Source organism: Mustela nigripes, chromosome 14, assembly GCF_022355385.1.
Source record: "Mustela nigripes isolate SB6536 chromosome 14, MUSNIG.SB6536, whole genome shotgun sequence".
NCBI classification, from domain to species: Eukaryota; Metazoa; Chordata; class Mammalia; order Carnivora; family Mustelidae; genus Mustela; species Mustela nigripes.
This window is the reverse complement of record NC_081570.1, coordinates 61,800,124-61,816,558: the sequence shown is the minus strand read 5'-3', so window position 1 is coordinate 61,816,558 and position 16,435 is coordinate 61,800,124. Positions and strand designations below refer to the sequence as shown.

Here is a 16,435-nt window from a genome sequence, read left to right as displayed (position 1 = left end):
CTTGGCTTCCCTAATTGCTGTGCTTTGCCCTCCTAACTTTTTTGTTCCTGCTTATCACGGTGAGAGTCTGGCTTCTGCCAATCATTTCTGGTTCATTCTGCCTAGAAAATAACAATGTGTATTTTTTGAGCCTTGAGATTATTCTAGCCCCTTCTTTTCCATAATTAAAACAGAGAAAATGATGACGATTATATTTTTGGTTTTACTTTGCAATAATGAGCCGCAGCAATCAGGAAAGGTTTGTTTTTCTAGTCCCTGAAACTTCTCCTGGGCTAATTCCCAAATTTTCCTCGGGACTGCAGAACAGCAGATTCGTTGGCTCTTACCATGATTCTGGATTGTGAACACTGGCTATTTTTAATCCTTTTCCTCCACACAATAGAGGCAGTCCTGTGTGGTGAACAGATCATAAGTACTAGTGCCAGGCAAACCTAGTTTTGAAACCTGGTTCCATTCTAAACTAGCTTGGATTCATTATCTACTTGAGCAAGCAAGAAAAAAATTTTCCCTTTCCGGAGTTGTTTGGAGAACTAAGCGACAATAATTGCATTTTAAATCCTCTGAAACTCTTCCTGCCACATAATAGGTGCTCAATACGTGGGTTTTCTTGCTATTTCTACTTAACATCTCCCTTGTTGGGGGATGCTTCTTGGCTCTTGTATTTGATTTAAAGGATTTGATTTCTCTTCTGATTTGATTTCAGGTATAAAAAGACATCCCGAAATGAGCCAGTCCTAAGGTTGCTGGATCGTGGCTCACACTGCCTCAGAAGTGTAAGCTCAGAAGCTCACTGTTCACAAAAGCGGGGTTTTAGGGACAATGATGCCAATTTTCACATTAGAGAAAAAAATCTCCACTCTTCGCATGCCCTCCTCTCCTCATATAGCTCTTTGGTTGCATGGTGATAGAACAGTAACAATACACAACAACAACATGTACAGTATCTGCTATTGTGAGCCAAGAACTATACAATGAACTTTATATTATTTGTAATTCTTATAGTACCTCTTCAAGAGAAATGTTATTATTACCATCTTACAGATAATAAACTGGAGCTCAGATAGGTTGACTTGCCTATGGTCACGAAATTACTGTAGAAAGTCTGAGTAACTCCAAAGCTGGTGGTTATTGTTTGAGGGAGACAAGGAAGGAAGGAAGAAAGGAGAAGAGAGGAAAGAAGAAGGAAAGGAAATTAAGACAAGGAACAATAGAGGGAGAGGAAGGAATCAGGTCCTTCATTTCAGATGGATTCTCTAGCACTAGCCTTTTTTCCTACCTCCAGCACCCATTTTTTCCCTCTGTCCCAGCAAAATGTCAGCTTTGGAAATAATTTAACCCAAATAATCACTCTGTTGGAATAACTCTCTCCTGGTGCTGCTGTAATTTGGCTTACAATTATAGCTAATTGAACATCTTCGAAGCGAGCTCAGTGCCGCATGCACATAGAAAAAAATTAATGTGCTAAGCATGCGAAAACATGATCACAGAAGTTCATTTTTATCAGCAGAAAAAGAAAGCAATTAGTGAGACATTTTTCAGCGAGGAGAAAAGACACATAGACACACACACACAACCTCATGATCTCAAGACAATCTCCAAGATGATCCTTGGGTCCCATTAAAAGTGCAATAATGAAGTGGGTTTGTGAGCTACAGGCTGGCATCTGTGAAAAGGTTCCCCTTCTCAGGAATCAAGACACATTAGTCTCATTATTTGCAGATCCTTGACAAGACAAGAGGCTGAGGGAAGCAGTAACCTAAAGAGATACATTGTAGAGAGAGGAGGTGGTTAATTAAAGGAAACAAAGAAAGGGAGCTTCACACATTTGTTCTAGAAAATCCCCTTCCTATCCTTTCTCTGGATAGGACCTCCATTCCATGGGAATCGGGGAGGACACCTGGTTTACCCCCAGCACTGTCCTGGCTATATATACGATCAGCATTACACCTACTGTCAATCTTTTAGTTAAAACTGGTTATTTACTTATTTTCTTATTTTAAATTTCTTTTAACTGTCTACAGTATTTCAACTCAGCTCATGAAAGGATTAAGGTCTGAAGAACTCCAGCTAGGTGCTCGTTCATTGCCTAAAGTAGCCAGAATGGAGGACTAGAGAAAGAACCATAGAATGGGTGGTCTTCAGGCAGCCCCTTACCAGAAGGCTTTATGCCTGGATGGCCACTTGAGGCTCCTTGTTCCTGCTTATCAGAAAGACCCTTGGCAACTTGCTAGGCAGGAAAGAGCACCTATGATTCCAGAATAATTTGGTGGGGAAATGAAGAGGCTGGAGGCTAAAAAGGAGTAACTCTAAGGGGAAGTATCATGGTTTTAACTTCTACTGGACTGGCACTTGGCTTTCCCCAAGCCAAGGACTTTCAACTTTGCAACCACACGACATAAGATAACTCTCAGAAGGGTTTTAGAGGTGAGGTTGCTGTTCTGATAGAAACTGCCCTCAAGAGACATAATCTCTAAGCGGTAGGAGGAGAGGGGAGGATGGAGGAGCTCACCACAGTCATGAAAGGGGCCATCAGCACTTTTCCCATTTAGTTCCATATGTATATGAGCCCACGATACTCAGGAGAAGAAAGCAGATTTGCCTAAATACAGTCAAAACCAGGCTGTATATTCCTTCTGTTGCTGTTCAAGCTCCCAGTTGTCCTCTGATGGCTTCGAGCAGTGGTTCTCAACCTGGGGCAGATTTGTGCCCCCCGCCCCCCCCGGGGGACATCTAGAAGTGTCTGGTGGCTTTTTCAGGGAGCTGTTACTGGCGTCTGGGAGTAGAGGCCAGGAAGCTCTTAAACATCTCACTGTGCACTTGATCCTGATATCAAGAGTCATGGACTTTACGGATGGAGCCAGCCAGGTGCCCCCCGATGTCTCATTTTTTGCAGGCCACTGGTACCTCAGATATCCTTCCCATGCACTGTGCTAGACTCCGGTATGGACAACAGGTTTGTATTTGTAGAGTAGTGTCATACCTATACCAAGAGCATCCACAATACCTTGGAAGGTATGCTTTGGGCAACAAGATGCCCAAATAAAGCACAGAGCACTTGCTATGATACAGAAAGGAGGCTAAATAACTAAGTGCAGTATTTTGCAAGCATCTTGATCTGAAGGTCATTACCGATATGTCTTAAAGGAGGTATACTCAGAAGATGTCTTGTTGGAATGAGATACACTTCTGAATCCATTTTATGTGCCAACAATCTTTAATCACAGAGCCAGACACTAGTGGTAACATAATAACATAAGAAAATGAACAATATTCTAAAAAAATCAAACCCACAGTTCCCAAACTCAAGTCTAGATAATTTAGTCTAGGAAAACATAACAATTGTTAAGTGCCCACCACAGACTTGGGCCCCATCTCTAAGTAACGATATAAATTTTTTCTTTCAGTTACAAAATTCAAACCAATTCTTTAGATACATTCTGTCTCGGTTCTTTTGCATTTCAGTGCTTAGCCACAAATCCAAAGCCCAACTTGTGGTAGGGAATTAAATAGGACCAGAATAAACAAGCCAATTTAAGGAAACCTTAGAGGGTAAAAATATTATAATTGGAAGCAAGCCTGCCACGATTGGAGCTGTTGCTGTCAGTTTGGGGGAAAACTCTCCTTAGGTATCCGCGGAATGCTGTCAGCCGCTGTCCTCAAAGCTGCCACTATTCGGGCAAGAATGAAAATGCATCGGACTCATGGGATCAGACACGTAGCCTGCAACGGAATAGAAGTTCAGCTGTTACTTACCGGCTTGTGTCCCGTCTTGCCTTTTTTTTCCTAACCAGCCTCACCCAGTGCACCACACAGCTGCCAGGCAGCTTCTCCCGGCTCCTGGGCTCAGGGTCTGGGCAGGAGTTGGTGGCAAGCAGTTGTAAAACAAAGGCAAAATTTAAAACGCAAACAGAGAGCTGAGACCAGGGGAACCCAAATGAGGGGTGTGTGATGTTGGACCCAAGCTGGCCACGTCTGGAGTCAAGAAGGGGTCAGTCCCAGAAGGTGGTGTATTGCTACGGCTGGAAGCCTGGGCTTCTGCGTCAGGCAAATCTGGCTTTGAACCCTGGCTCCATGACTTACGGGTTCTGTGGTTTTTGTCCACTTAACCTTTGTAGGCCTCGGTGTCTTCATTTGTAAATAGGACATTAATTCACAAGGTTGGTAGCATAGACGAGACCATCCCTACAGTACGTGACACCGTGAGTGTTGGGCAAATGGCAGTGATTAAAAGAAGGGAGAGCTAAGTACAGGGCAGAAGGAAAGAGCCACTCTCTACAGCAGGTTGCCTTTGGCTAGGTTTGGTTTTTGTTTTTCCTTCCTGAGTGCCTGGTTTTTAAGTGGACCTCAAAGTTTAGGCCCAAATACCAGTGGTATTTGATGCTCATTGAAGTGCGGGCCCCTGCTGTGTCCAGAGAATGCAACCTGTGGCTCAGGACCAGGCCGCTGCCCGGAGAGGACACAGGACTTGTGCCGGGAAGCCGTTCCTTTTCCACGGCAAGTAAGGAAGCCGCTCGTTCTTTGCTTCTGTCAAAACAGGCACATTTGTCAACAGCTAATGCTGCTTCTGCTCCCCTTTGATAGCTGAGTTTTCAGAACCGACTCAGCCATCTACATTTTTGTCAAGGCATCTAGCAATATGCAGTTGGATAGGTTTATTTATTTTCATAGGAAGGCGCTCTGGCTAATCTGTTAGGCAGCACACACACTCTCCTGAACGGACATGCGGGGGGGCTGCATCTGACGTGTCCTCCTCTAGCTCCCCTCCAGTGAGGGGGCTGGCCCGGGTCAGAGAGGAGGGGTGTATGTGTGTGTGTGTGTGTGTGTGTGTGTGTGTGTGTGTGTGGTGGGGGAGCTGAGAAGAGAGGAGGCAGGGTCGGGATACACATCACCGAATCCTGATTTTGGGTGGACTTACATAAAATCTCCATCCTAAAGCAAAATATTTCCTCTTGTCCAGCCTGAAACTGCACCTTCATTCCAGGCACAGATAGACGTTTTGATAAACTCGTGATCCTTTTATCATGAGCTTTCTCCTGTGCCACAAGCGGTGTTACCTGCGTGTGAGGCTATGCCACGCCCCTTCCCCTTGCAGGGGAAATCTCACTGGGGGTGCTTGTTCCTCAGTGTGGGGCGGCTCTTTCCGGGATGGGTGGCGGAGTCAGCGGGGCGTGGGTGCTGACTTTTTTATGGATGCATCATTGCCAGAGTTGGATGACAGGTACTTGGGGGGCTGTTCCGCTGAAGAGGGACCCGAGTGAAATTTGACCGCAGGCTCTAGGAAAAGACTGAACCACGTCTGCACGTTTTGTTGCTTGACGGTGAAAAGCCTCAAGTACAGAGAGAATTGCTCAGTGTGTAATCTTAACTTCATTCTCTATCCCTGCTCTTTGGGGGCAGAGAGAAAGAAACAGTTCCTGAAGTAGCTGTTTTACCGCAACTAGCTTATGCAATGAAAATGGGAAGCAATTAAAGGTACTTTTTTGTACAGCAGGATGTTCCTAGGGTGAGACAGTAAATCTGTCTCCTTTGTCTGTTGGAGCTCTTGCTCCATCCAAATACCCTAATGTTTTCTTCCACCCCAGTACACACATGCGGGGGAAAACCCGGCTTCTGCATTTCTGCATCTCTTCTGTCTTCTCCATCTTGAGGAATTCTGCTCAAAGTCTTACTCCTTTAAGAAACAGATCGTTAATGAAATGCTTCATCTTGAAATGTTTCCTCCACCATGAAAGGGAAGACTTCTGGTCAAAGCACGCATTTCAAAGGGTGCCCTATATTTTGTGGTTGTGTGGTCACATCTGTGAAGGTTTGAAAAAACGATATTATCTCTATGAAAAATGTGATGATGTGACACTTAGAGCACATTTTCCCGTTACTAGACTGGCCAATTATGTTGTAAAGCTGATGATAAAAAGCACTCGGCTACATTCTGGACACGTCCTGGGAGTCAGAGCACAAAGTTTCCTCTCTTTAATGTTCCCAAGTAGTTTGTCTGCATCCATCCAGAACAATTTTTTTTTCCTTCATTTCATAAAGGCTTTCTTATGCCTTAGGTAATAATACTCAGCAAACAAGGTGCATTGGTGAGGATCCCAAAGCTGAGGGCTTCTTGGGTCTATGGCCATCTAAATCAGAGAACCGGGAACACATCATCCAATTTATTCTTCCCCAAACCCAGTTCTTGTAAAAAATCTGATCTCTTTAACTGACGTACATTTTTTTCAGTCCTCCATATTGTCAAGGAAAGTTCCCATGAATAAATGAGCCCATTGTGCTAAAATTCTAATTAAATATAGAGCCTCTCAGGCTTAGAGGTTGGAAAAAGGACATTACAGGCCTCGCACATTAATATGGCAGCTGGTGATGAGGGCGATTACCCATCCTCTGGCTTCCAGGGGCCTGCAGAGAGCTGCGTTAACTATTTCAGAGAGTTAATTCCTTCTAAAGTATTAATTCCTTCTAAAGTAATCCTGTGCAAAATGGATACCATCAATGATAACTTCACCTCCTCTCTAGATTTGGAGGAGATGGCTGGGTTTACCTTTTACCCTTGGGTACTTTCTAAAGGGGAAGAGCTCCCAGCATATGATGGAATTGTGGAGACTCCTGTCTTGTTTTTCTCCTCCAGACATACCAGCCATGTGGGGCTTAGAGGCAGGGAGCTCAGTAAGGTGGCAACTAGGTTTTGGAATATCACAAGACGCCGGCGACTGTTTTCATGAGGAGAGTTTTATCTTCTTCCACGTGGACTCACACTGATATACATACACAAATACACACTTAATGCACACACATCACTAAACTCAAAGATGAATGCAGAGTTATATAAGACAAGATCAAAGTTTGTACTTTTACAATATAGTATCTGTAAATCATCTGTCATTTCTCGTTATTATATAAAACAAAATCTTTTCTTGTTATCAAAATCTTTATCTTGTTATCACCTTCTCAGGGACAGGTCCCTTAATCGATCTGAATCATCTATAGACTTACCATATTTGTCAACAGGGGAGAACTGGAGACCTCTCTTCATCTCCTCCAAAGACAGGCCTTGAGAGGAACACTGTCCAGCACTAGAAAATTCCAAGAGACATATGTTTTTATACTATGAAAACCAGGATGATGGTTTGCTAATAACATTTTTATAAAACACAATTTATTCACTCAGCGTAGATCCCAGAAAACTGACAAAATGATACAAAGGTTTTTTTGTTGTTGTTGTTTTTAAGATTTTATTTATTTATTTGACAGGGAGAGATCACAAGTAGGCAGAGGGGCAGGCAGAGACAGAGAGGGAAGCAGGCTCCCTGCTGAGCAGAGAGCCCAATGCGGGGCTCGATTCCAGGACCCTGAGATTATGACCTAAGCCGAAGGCAGCGGCTTAACTCACTGAGCCACCCAGGCACCCCCAAAGGTTTGTTTTGTTTTGTCTTAAAGATTTAATTTATTTGACAGAGAGAGAGAGATCACAAGTAGGCAGAGGCAAGGAGAGAGAGAGGAGGAAGCAGGCTCCCTGCTGAGCACAGAGCCTGATGCAGGGCTTGATCCCAGGACCCTGAGATCATGACCTGAGCCTAAGGCAGAGGCTTAACTCAGTGAGCCACCCAGGTGCCCCTCCAAAGGTGTTTTGTTTTGTTTGGTTTCTCCAAAAGTGTTTTTAATTCTACAAGTGACTAGTTGGGAGAGAGTTCAGAGTTATTTAGAGTAAGTCAGATCTGGGTGTGAGTCTTGCCTCTCCCAGGGAGGCTACAAAGGGCATGCCACCTATTCTCAGCCTCAGTGTATTTATCTGTAAAATGGGAAACATACATAAATAATTTCAGTTTGTTTTGATGATTAAATTTAATACAAAGGAGTGTTGATTCTAAAACCTGAATTAATATCATTATAAGCCTTACTCAAAACCTTACTCAAAAGGAACCAATCACCAGAACATTATTATCTTAGTAATAATATCAAGAAACCAATGGCAAGAGATAGTGTTATTGTTATATTGCTGTTGTTACAATGGTAACTATAAGAGATAGTGATGATAATATTTATTTCATGATTCCTTGTAGTAAGCATTTACCTCTCTCATCTCACTTGATTCTTATCACTACCAAATAATTTCTGCCATTTTACAGGTGAGAAAACTGAGGCTGGAGCCATTAAGTAACTTGTCACTCAGGTTTGGTAATTGGCTCAGCTAAGGGTGGAACCCAAGGCTTTTAGATTCCAAAGCCTGCATGCTTATCTACTATTCAAATAGGAATTTCTTCCTGGTTTCTGGCCCTAATTAGTGCTTCTCTCTCCAACTTCTACTCTTTTATCATACTGGTTAATGGGGTTGCTTCCTTTTTAGCTCTTCAGACTCAAAACCTGAAACCAAGGAAACCTTCACCCTCACAGTGAATCATACCTGTCAGTGAATTATATACCTGTGGTCTCTCTTATGTTCACATCAGTTTATACAACCATAAGATGGGAATCATAACAAAACTTGGCGTATAAGGTTAATCACGAGAACTAAAGAAATAATAAGTTTAAAATACTTTGAAAACTGGGCGCCTGGATGGCTCAGTGGGTTAAGCCGCTGCCTTCGGCTCAGGTCATGATCTCAGGGTCCTGGGATCGAGTCCCGCATCGGGCTCTCTGCTCGGCAGGGAGCCTGCTTCCCTCTCTCTCTCTCTCTGCCTGCCTCTCCATCTACTTGTGATTTCTCTCTGTCAAATAAATAAATAAAATCTTTAAAAAAAAAAAATAAAAAAATAAAATAAAATACTTTGAAAACTGCTAGAATTTAAGAAACAATACATGTTACCTACTTTTATTATTTAGAAAGGTCCAACTGGAAGGCAACATTTCCTCAGTCTTCTTGGAAATCCCATCCAGGATTTCATACCCTCTAGTACTTCTATTTATGCCACAGTGCTTATCAGAAGCTGCCTTGGTGTAGCACCATCTGTATTTGTATGCTAGTGAACCCCACTAAACAGAATATTCCTGGAGGTCAGAGGTCCTGCCTGACATCGTTGGATCTCCCACAGTGCTTAGCTGGTACTTTGTAAATAATTAAAATAATTAAAGTGTATAAAATAAAGTTATTACAAAATGTTTGTTTGAAGAAGTTAGATTTTTCTAAACTCTAATATAAATGCACTCTGTTTAATTTACTTTGCCTTAAAACGACGACATGTTTGGCCTCACTTTCTTAAGAGATAAAGTGAAGTTCTTTTTTAGGGGAAAACAATGATTAAAAAGAAGAAAAAGTATTGACTTAAAGTGGGACATGGTATTAGCTGAATCAACATTAAGTGGCAAACCACACTCAGTTCTGGGCAATCAAATGTCATATGAGATATTTTTCAAAAATAAAACAGACCTGCTGATACCCTAAAATTTACCTACTAAAGCCTCTTTAGCAATCTAGCTCTTTTTAAGAAATGTACTGTCCATAGTAGTCTTGGCAACAACAAGATAATGGGGAATAAATATTTTATCATCAAAAAGGCTATCTGGTTTCCTAGGAATAAAAACCCATCCCCAAGCTGTCTTATTTATTCAGTTGCTGAATGCAATTCATGCCAGGGGACTTAACCTTCCTGACCAAGAAATACCACATGGGCTGGCTCTGGACACTGTTCTAGGATGACAGACAGATGGAGGCCAGGCACGCCCAGGTCAAACAAAGCAGGAGAAACCAGACCCTGATCAATGGAACTAGTTGTCCTCAACCCATGTGCACCCAGACTTCAGCAGGAGTTTCACAGAAGCCCAGAGTATAAGGGACACACTAGTAGGACCTGTGTTTGCTGAAGTTGTGGTCAGTGAAAATCGACGTGTCCAGTGATGTTGCTGCCCCAGGAAAGTAAGTGTGAACTAATGGCAGGTAAGAAAAACACTCAGTTTTGCAGTGTTTCAATATTACTAGTCAACTAGGTAGCCTTCTTTATGCTAAAAGGGTGCTGTATGTCATATATAGGCATATATATGAATGACATAGAATATTATATGGGTAATTTCATGCATATGTTTAATGGGAATGTAGTGATGTTTTCTCCTTTAAAGAGAATAACAGAATATTTATGTTAGTTTTGCACACAGCCCCATTATATCGACATTTCTTATTTAAGTACTTAAAAAAGGTTTCAGTCGTTTTAGGCTAAATAGTTCAAATTAGCTCTGTGATGTATATGTAAAGATAAACACAATCATCAGCCATTGTCTCTTACAAAGGCACACCAGAGGATGAATAATTTATCTAAAATGAAGAGCAGAACTAAAATTCAAAAAATATCTCCTGCTTTTCAATCCAAGCTTTGTGTGTATAGACTACCTAGTAGATGGTTAACTAAATAGGCCCATTCATACTCAACCCCAAAATGTGTGATCTGCATTTTTGTATGTGCATGCCAGTAAGACCATGGTTTGTCGGCACAAGCTAGCATGTTTATAGTCAGTCACGTGGTCTGAGAATGGACTTACACACCATGAGCAAAGACAAGAACATTCTAAACTAGGAGGCTATGTTGGCTGAAAGGAATGCAGAGATAATGACATTCATGACCAACACATTAAGCAAAAAGTATTATCCAAACCCAAGTCAATCAATATATATATAAGATTACAGAAGAGCTATGAAAAGTGAGGAAAGTGCTAGATGATAGAATATATCCAAATATAGCTTCAATTCTTCAGAGCAGGAGGAAGGCAGAGTCTATAAACTAAACTAGTGGATTAACGTACATTCTAGGCTAAAATCCAGAAAAAAAATTAAAACAGAGTTTTTCTGTACACTTAAAAAAAAAAGCACTGATTACTAGAAGCTACCATGGGCTTAGTAAGAAGAAAGAAAAAAAAAGAAAAAAAAATCTAACACACGGTGTTAGATTTGCTTTATCTTTTTGTTGAGGATAAATTTAAAGGGGAACCCATACGTAAGAACATACATCTGGATTCCCGCAGATACTGGACAGAGTTTCTCCTGATTGCTTGGAGGTAAGAAGGGGAGATGGGTGCCAAAGGACAAGTGGTTAGATTGACTTGTCCCTGGTTGAATAAGTGAAGAACTGACACAGACTTCAGGTAGGTGGCATTCTCCATCTTCAGGGTAAAGGCTGAGCCCAAGACAATGGGAAGAGTTAAAAGACAATATCACATTTCCTAAAGCTAGAACTTCACCCAAACAGATTGAGTTCTTCTAGAAGGGGACACTGTCCTATCTCTGGAAGTTTTTGAGATATGGCTGAGGTACCTCATGGTTGTGGGGGCTACAGAGGGATCCGAATGATGTGACATTCCGGGTCCCTCCATTTCTTACGTTCCAGGGTTCTTTGGAAGGTAGTCATGAACCATGCAGACTTTGTGAAACTGGTTTTCATATGTTGGAAAGGCAGATGAGATTGCATTTCCCACTTAGGCAGAAGATTTTTATCTTCCTTATCTGAAGTGTCTGCCATTTGGCCAGGACCGAACGGCCGATTTCCACACACGTGCTGTGGCATACCTAGCTACTCATTACTGCTCCTACTCAAGGTGGTGTTTGCAGCGTTTTGTCTATAGACATTTCATTTCAAATAATCACTGAACCCTGATATTTGCCGGAAGGAACCAGCTCTTTTCGTGGTCTAGTTCAAAGGAAGAACCACACTGCCATCTAAGATGAAGCAAATGGAAAGTGTGGAGAAATCGCTTTCACATAAACCCATCATTAAGTATTTGAATGACAGGTTGTATAAGGCTGGTGCTAAAAACCCCTGAGCTGCTTCACAGAAGTTTTTATAGGAGATAAATCTGTAGACTCTTAGTGTTGCAGTGCCTGAGAGGTGGAGAAAAACTCCAAATCACTCTGTCATCTCTTACTCCAGGAAGGTATATTGTGAAGCAAAGCCTGTGAGGAAATAAGAAAAAGACGGTCTAAAGAGATCCAGGGAACTCAGGTGCCTTCTCTTCAGAGTGGGAGTGGGCAGGACCACAGCGAGTTCAAATGGCCCCATTCAGAGCCTCAAATGCAGCCAGGACTGTGGCTTCCAAACTATAGTCTGCCAAATGCTTTTGGTATTGGAGCAATGGATCATGGTTTTGGCTGTGGGATTTCATGAATTCTCAGAATATCTGCTAGTGCCATGACTGCCTCTGACTGAATTACATTCCAAAGGAGACATCAGGTGGGCACCCAGTCCAAAAGAAACCATCTTTATGACATTCTTCCAAGTGTGGTTTTTGCAGAGCTGGGGACTTTGATTTGGTGAATTATAGCAAGTGAATAGAGTCCACATGGCTTGAAAGCAAATTGAAACAACTAAGTAAGAACAAAGAGACACGGAACAGTAAGTTCTACCATGATGACAGAATATGATTTCCTAGGTTTGTAGAGGGCTTTGTGGTTGGCACATACTTTTATACTGATTAGCTTAGAGCATTTTTATCACCCCCCCCCATGAGGTATCTGGGAAGGCATTAACTTTACCTCCATCCTATACCAGGCTCCAAGTTTCAACAACCTGCAGTAACTCACAGAGCTAGCAAGAGGTGGAACCACAACTTGAACAAAAGGTCTTCAGACTTCCAGCCCATGCCCTTTCTTGTAAAGCATGCTACATTTAATAGCACCCCATGTCAAGCTGTTGGTCTGTTACCATTTGGGGAGCTCCCCGAATTCATCATGGGTTAGAGTTTTGGATTCTTGGCATACAAAGATGAACATGACATCTTTATTCCTCATAGAGAAATACCTTTCATCATCATAGGAAACCTATGATGCAAGAAAGCATCAGCTTTCTCGTGTCCTGCTTAGGTAGATCTTTTATTTTTTTTTTTTAAGATTTTATTTATTTATTTGACAGAGAGAGGTCACAAGTAGGCAGAGAGGCAGGCAGAGAGAGAGGAGGAAGCAGGCTCCCTGCTGAGCAGAGAGCCCGATGCAGGGCTCCATCCCAGGACCCTGAGATCATGACCTGAGCCGAAGGCAGCGGCTTAACCCACTGAGCCACCCAGGCACCCCTAGTTAGATCTTTTAAAACATTTTTTACTTTCCCCTCTCCAACAATGACTTACCTGTCCCTGTGCCAAAATTTGAGACACACACAATAAACTTGCTAAAGGAGATGCTTAAGCCTCCCCACAACTGTCTGATCTTGTGCAAGGTTTTCTAAGCCGCATGCATGGATTCATCTTCCTAAACACTGCCCTGGCTATGTCGAACAGGAAACCATTAGGTTACTAGTGTGATTAAAGACTTCAGGCACAATTTTCTTCCATTCAAGTTGGTCCAATTAGTTTTTATGCAGCTAAAGATGCCCTCAGGCTACTGGTAACCTAGAAGATTTAGTCATTTGGACTTTGCAAAGCCAACACCATTTAAGACCTCACAGCTTTGCAAATATGCTTTGTGGTTTGTTAGGACTTTTTTTTTTTTGCCATCTGTCATAATCATGTTACTTATGAAAGAATATTAGTGAGGGGATTGATGGCATATGCACCTTTATCCCCTTCCTCAAGAGGAATGTACCCAAGTTAAAAGTCATTTCTTTCACTCAAAATGAAACACGTACAGGTAACATCTAACAAGAATTTCAGTTCTTTGATGCTAATCTAAGGGACTAATAGAAAGAAAAGGTAGAGAAACAGCCTGCTGCGATCCCTAATAAAGGTGTTTACACAAGGAAAATAAATGCTTTGCCATAGAAAAGGCTGCTAGAGTCATCTGGCTGTTCCTTTTGGCATTTAGCTGAAAACAAATAGATCTATTTAAAACAGATCTGTCACAATGGATAAATGCCTTTCTACGCCTTGCAATGTCTATGCAGCCCACCTTTTCACTGGTCGAAAGAGAAAGACGACATTTCTATTAGAAATGGGATCACCTTTGGCCTAACTTTGGAATAGTCCAATCAGACTCTTATGAATAAGCATTTGTTAATTTATCAGCTAAGTTCAAAATATTTATTTATTCATGATTTCATCCTGGCTGTTTTCAGAATGTTATTTTGTCTTTGTCAATATTTCCTACTTGATAACGTCCTAAATTAAAACAAATTTATTGCTCCCATTACCGTGAATGGGCAATGGCCAAAGTATTTAATGGGGCCAGAGGTCAGTGCAAAATATCTCTTTCAGGAAAATCAAACCCATCAGCTTTCTTTCAGTGGCAAATGTCCCCAGGCTATAAAAGGCCTGAAAGACTTGGCAATGGGTCATGGCTCTGTTTGAGCCATTAGGCAAATATCCAAGGTCTCAGCTCCCCCATTTTTAAGGGAAAAAGCAATTAGGGAAAGAATTATGAATAAGGGAAAATGCAGCAAAAATTGAAACTGTGTGCTAGTTCCTTGATGGCTCATAAATTTTTAATGTGCTCAACAGTACCTAACAATACCACGGCCTCTCAACTTACCTATATTTTTAGCAGGTATAAATGAAGAACTGTGTAATCCAGTAGGAGGGGCACTTCGCATGCCTTGACTGCTACAACTAAGGACCACCCTTTAAATACAGTAAAAACTCACTTACCCTTCACCTTCTGTACTTACTCTTACCCAAAAAGAGGGAAAGTACTTGAAATTTTAGAACTAGAAGATCTTGGGAGAATGATGGTCATAAAGCTCACCTCTCGCTCTTCCATTTTCCCGCCTCCCATTTTACCAAGAAGGAAGTCGAAGCTTTGTGAAGTGAAATGACTTACCCAAATTCATATATCAGGGCTATTGTGAAGTCAAGAGATAACCTGAAATTCTGTACTTCTAGTCTTCTTTGATAATTTTTATTCCTATTTTTCAGGAGAAATGGGAAACAAAAATTTGTTGCCTACCTGCTAAGTGTCAAGGACTCTGCTAGATGCCTTGCAAATCTTACTACATTTGCTCCATCTTACAACCTGTTTTACATGTGTGGGAAAGGAGTCTAAGTCTGGTTCAGGATCATACAGCTGTAATTCCAACACAGGCCAGGCAGCACATAAACAACCTGCTTTTCTTAACTCAGTTAGCTCTAGAAAAGATTCCAATTTGATTTTATATTATTTTAAAGATTTTATTTATTTATTTGACAGAGATGACAAGAAGGCAGAGAGGCAGGCAGAGAGAAAGAGATGGAAGCAGGCTCCCCGCTGAGCAGAGAGCCCGATGCAGGGCTCCATCCCAGGACTCTGGGATCATGACCTGAGCCAAAGGCAGAGGCTTTAACCCACTGAGCCACCCAGGTGCCCCAAGATTCCAATTTTATACCTATAACTTTGTCTCTCTCCTTCTCTCCGTGGTTAATTATCAAGCCCAATGCCAGGTGCTGTGCTGAGTGCTAAGAATGCAGATATGAGTGTGATGGACATGGACTCCACCCTTTGGGGTAAACAGAAATATAGACATGTACAGGTAAACTTCAGTGCCCGGGGACACAGTACATCCTGCACAGGGTACCCTCCCTTCACAGAGGAAATGCAGGACAAGAAGGGTTCTCGAGGGGAGGGGACTTCTGGGATAGGTATAGGTTGGGGCATGTGCAAAGACCTAGGAAATCAAATGGCTAAAGTGAATATATAAAATTTTAACTTTCATTTTGAAACAATCTCAAAATGAAGGAAGGTTGCAACAGTGGTACTTTTAAAAAAAAATCCTGAACCTTTTGAGAGTAAGTTGCCAATCTGATGCCTATCATTTTCCAAACACCTTAGTATGCTTCTAAAATAAAGACATTCTTCTATATAGCCTAACCTAATCTTCTGATTTTATCTACTCTCAGATGCCATTTTCAAGACTTGTGCATTGTCTCAATAATGTTCCTTCCAGCAAAAGGATCAGATTCAGAGTCACACACTGCATTTAGTTGTTCTGTTTCTTTGATTTCTTTCAACTGGAGACAGTTTCTCAGTCTTTGAGTTTCATGACCCTGAATATTTTTGAACAAGCCAGTTATTTTGTAGAATATCCTTGAATTTGGTTTGTCTGAGGCTTACTAATGATTAAATTAAAATTATGTATTTTTGGCGGGAAGCATCACAAAAATGATGCTGTGTTCTCTTCATTGTAACCTGTCACATTGTCATTTGACCCATTATTGTGTTCTTAATTTTCATTACTTGGTTAAGGTGGTGTCTGAGAGGACCCACTATTACAAAATGACTCTTTTCGTAATTAATAAGTATTTTGTGGGGAGTTACTTTGAGACTATATAAATATTCCATATCTCAACCAAATAAGTGAAATATCTTCACTTATTTATATCAGTATGGATTTAAAGTTACTGTTTTATTCAATGGATTATGATGTTACTGTCATTATTTTGCTGCTTAAATTATCTTATAGTTGGCAAGCAGGAGCCTTTTTAAGCTGTCCTTTGATATAGACTCATCTTTGAGTATCTCTTTACTTTCTGGCACCAGACGTTCCGGGATTACTTTGTGCATTCCTTGTCCCAGCCTTGAAATCTGTCGTTTTTCCCAAGTACCCTTTTCCCTTTTTGT

The 16,435-nt window shown here is 41.5% G+C and overlaps 1 protein-coding gene across 1 annotated transcript in view; it reads right to left on the bottom strand.

The window, feature by feature from the left end:
* Nucleotides 1-3,643: 3,643 nt before the first annotated feature.
* TNNI3K (TNNI3 interacting kinase) overlaps nt 3,644-16,435 on the bottom strand; it is a 318,208-nt gene continuing 305,416 nt past the window's right edge. The window contains 2 exon segments of the mRNA XM_059375142.1: nt 3,644-3,720; nt 6,994-7,073. Of these exon segments, the coding sequence (XP_059231125.1) occupies nt 3,644-3,720; nt 6,994-7,073 (157 nt within the window).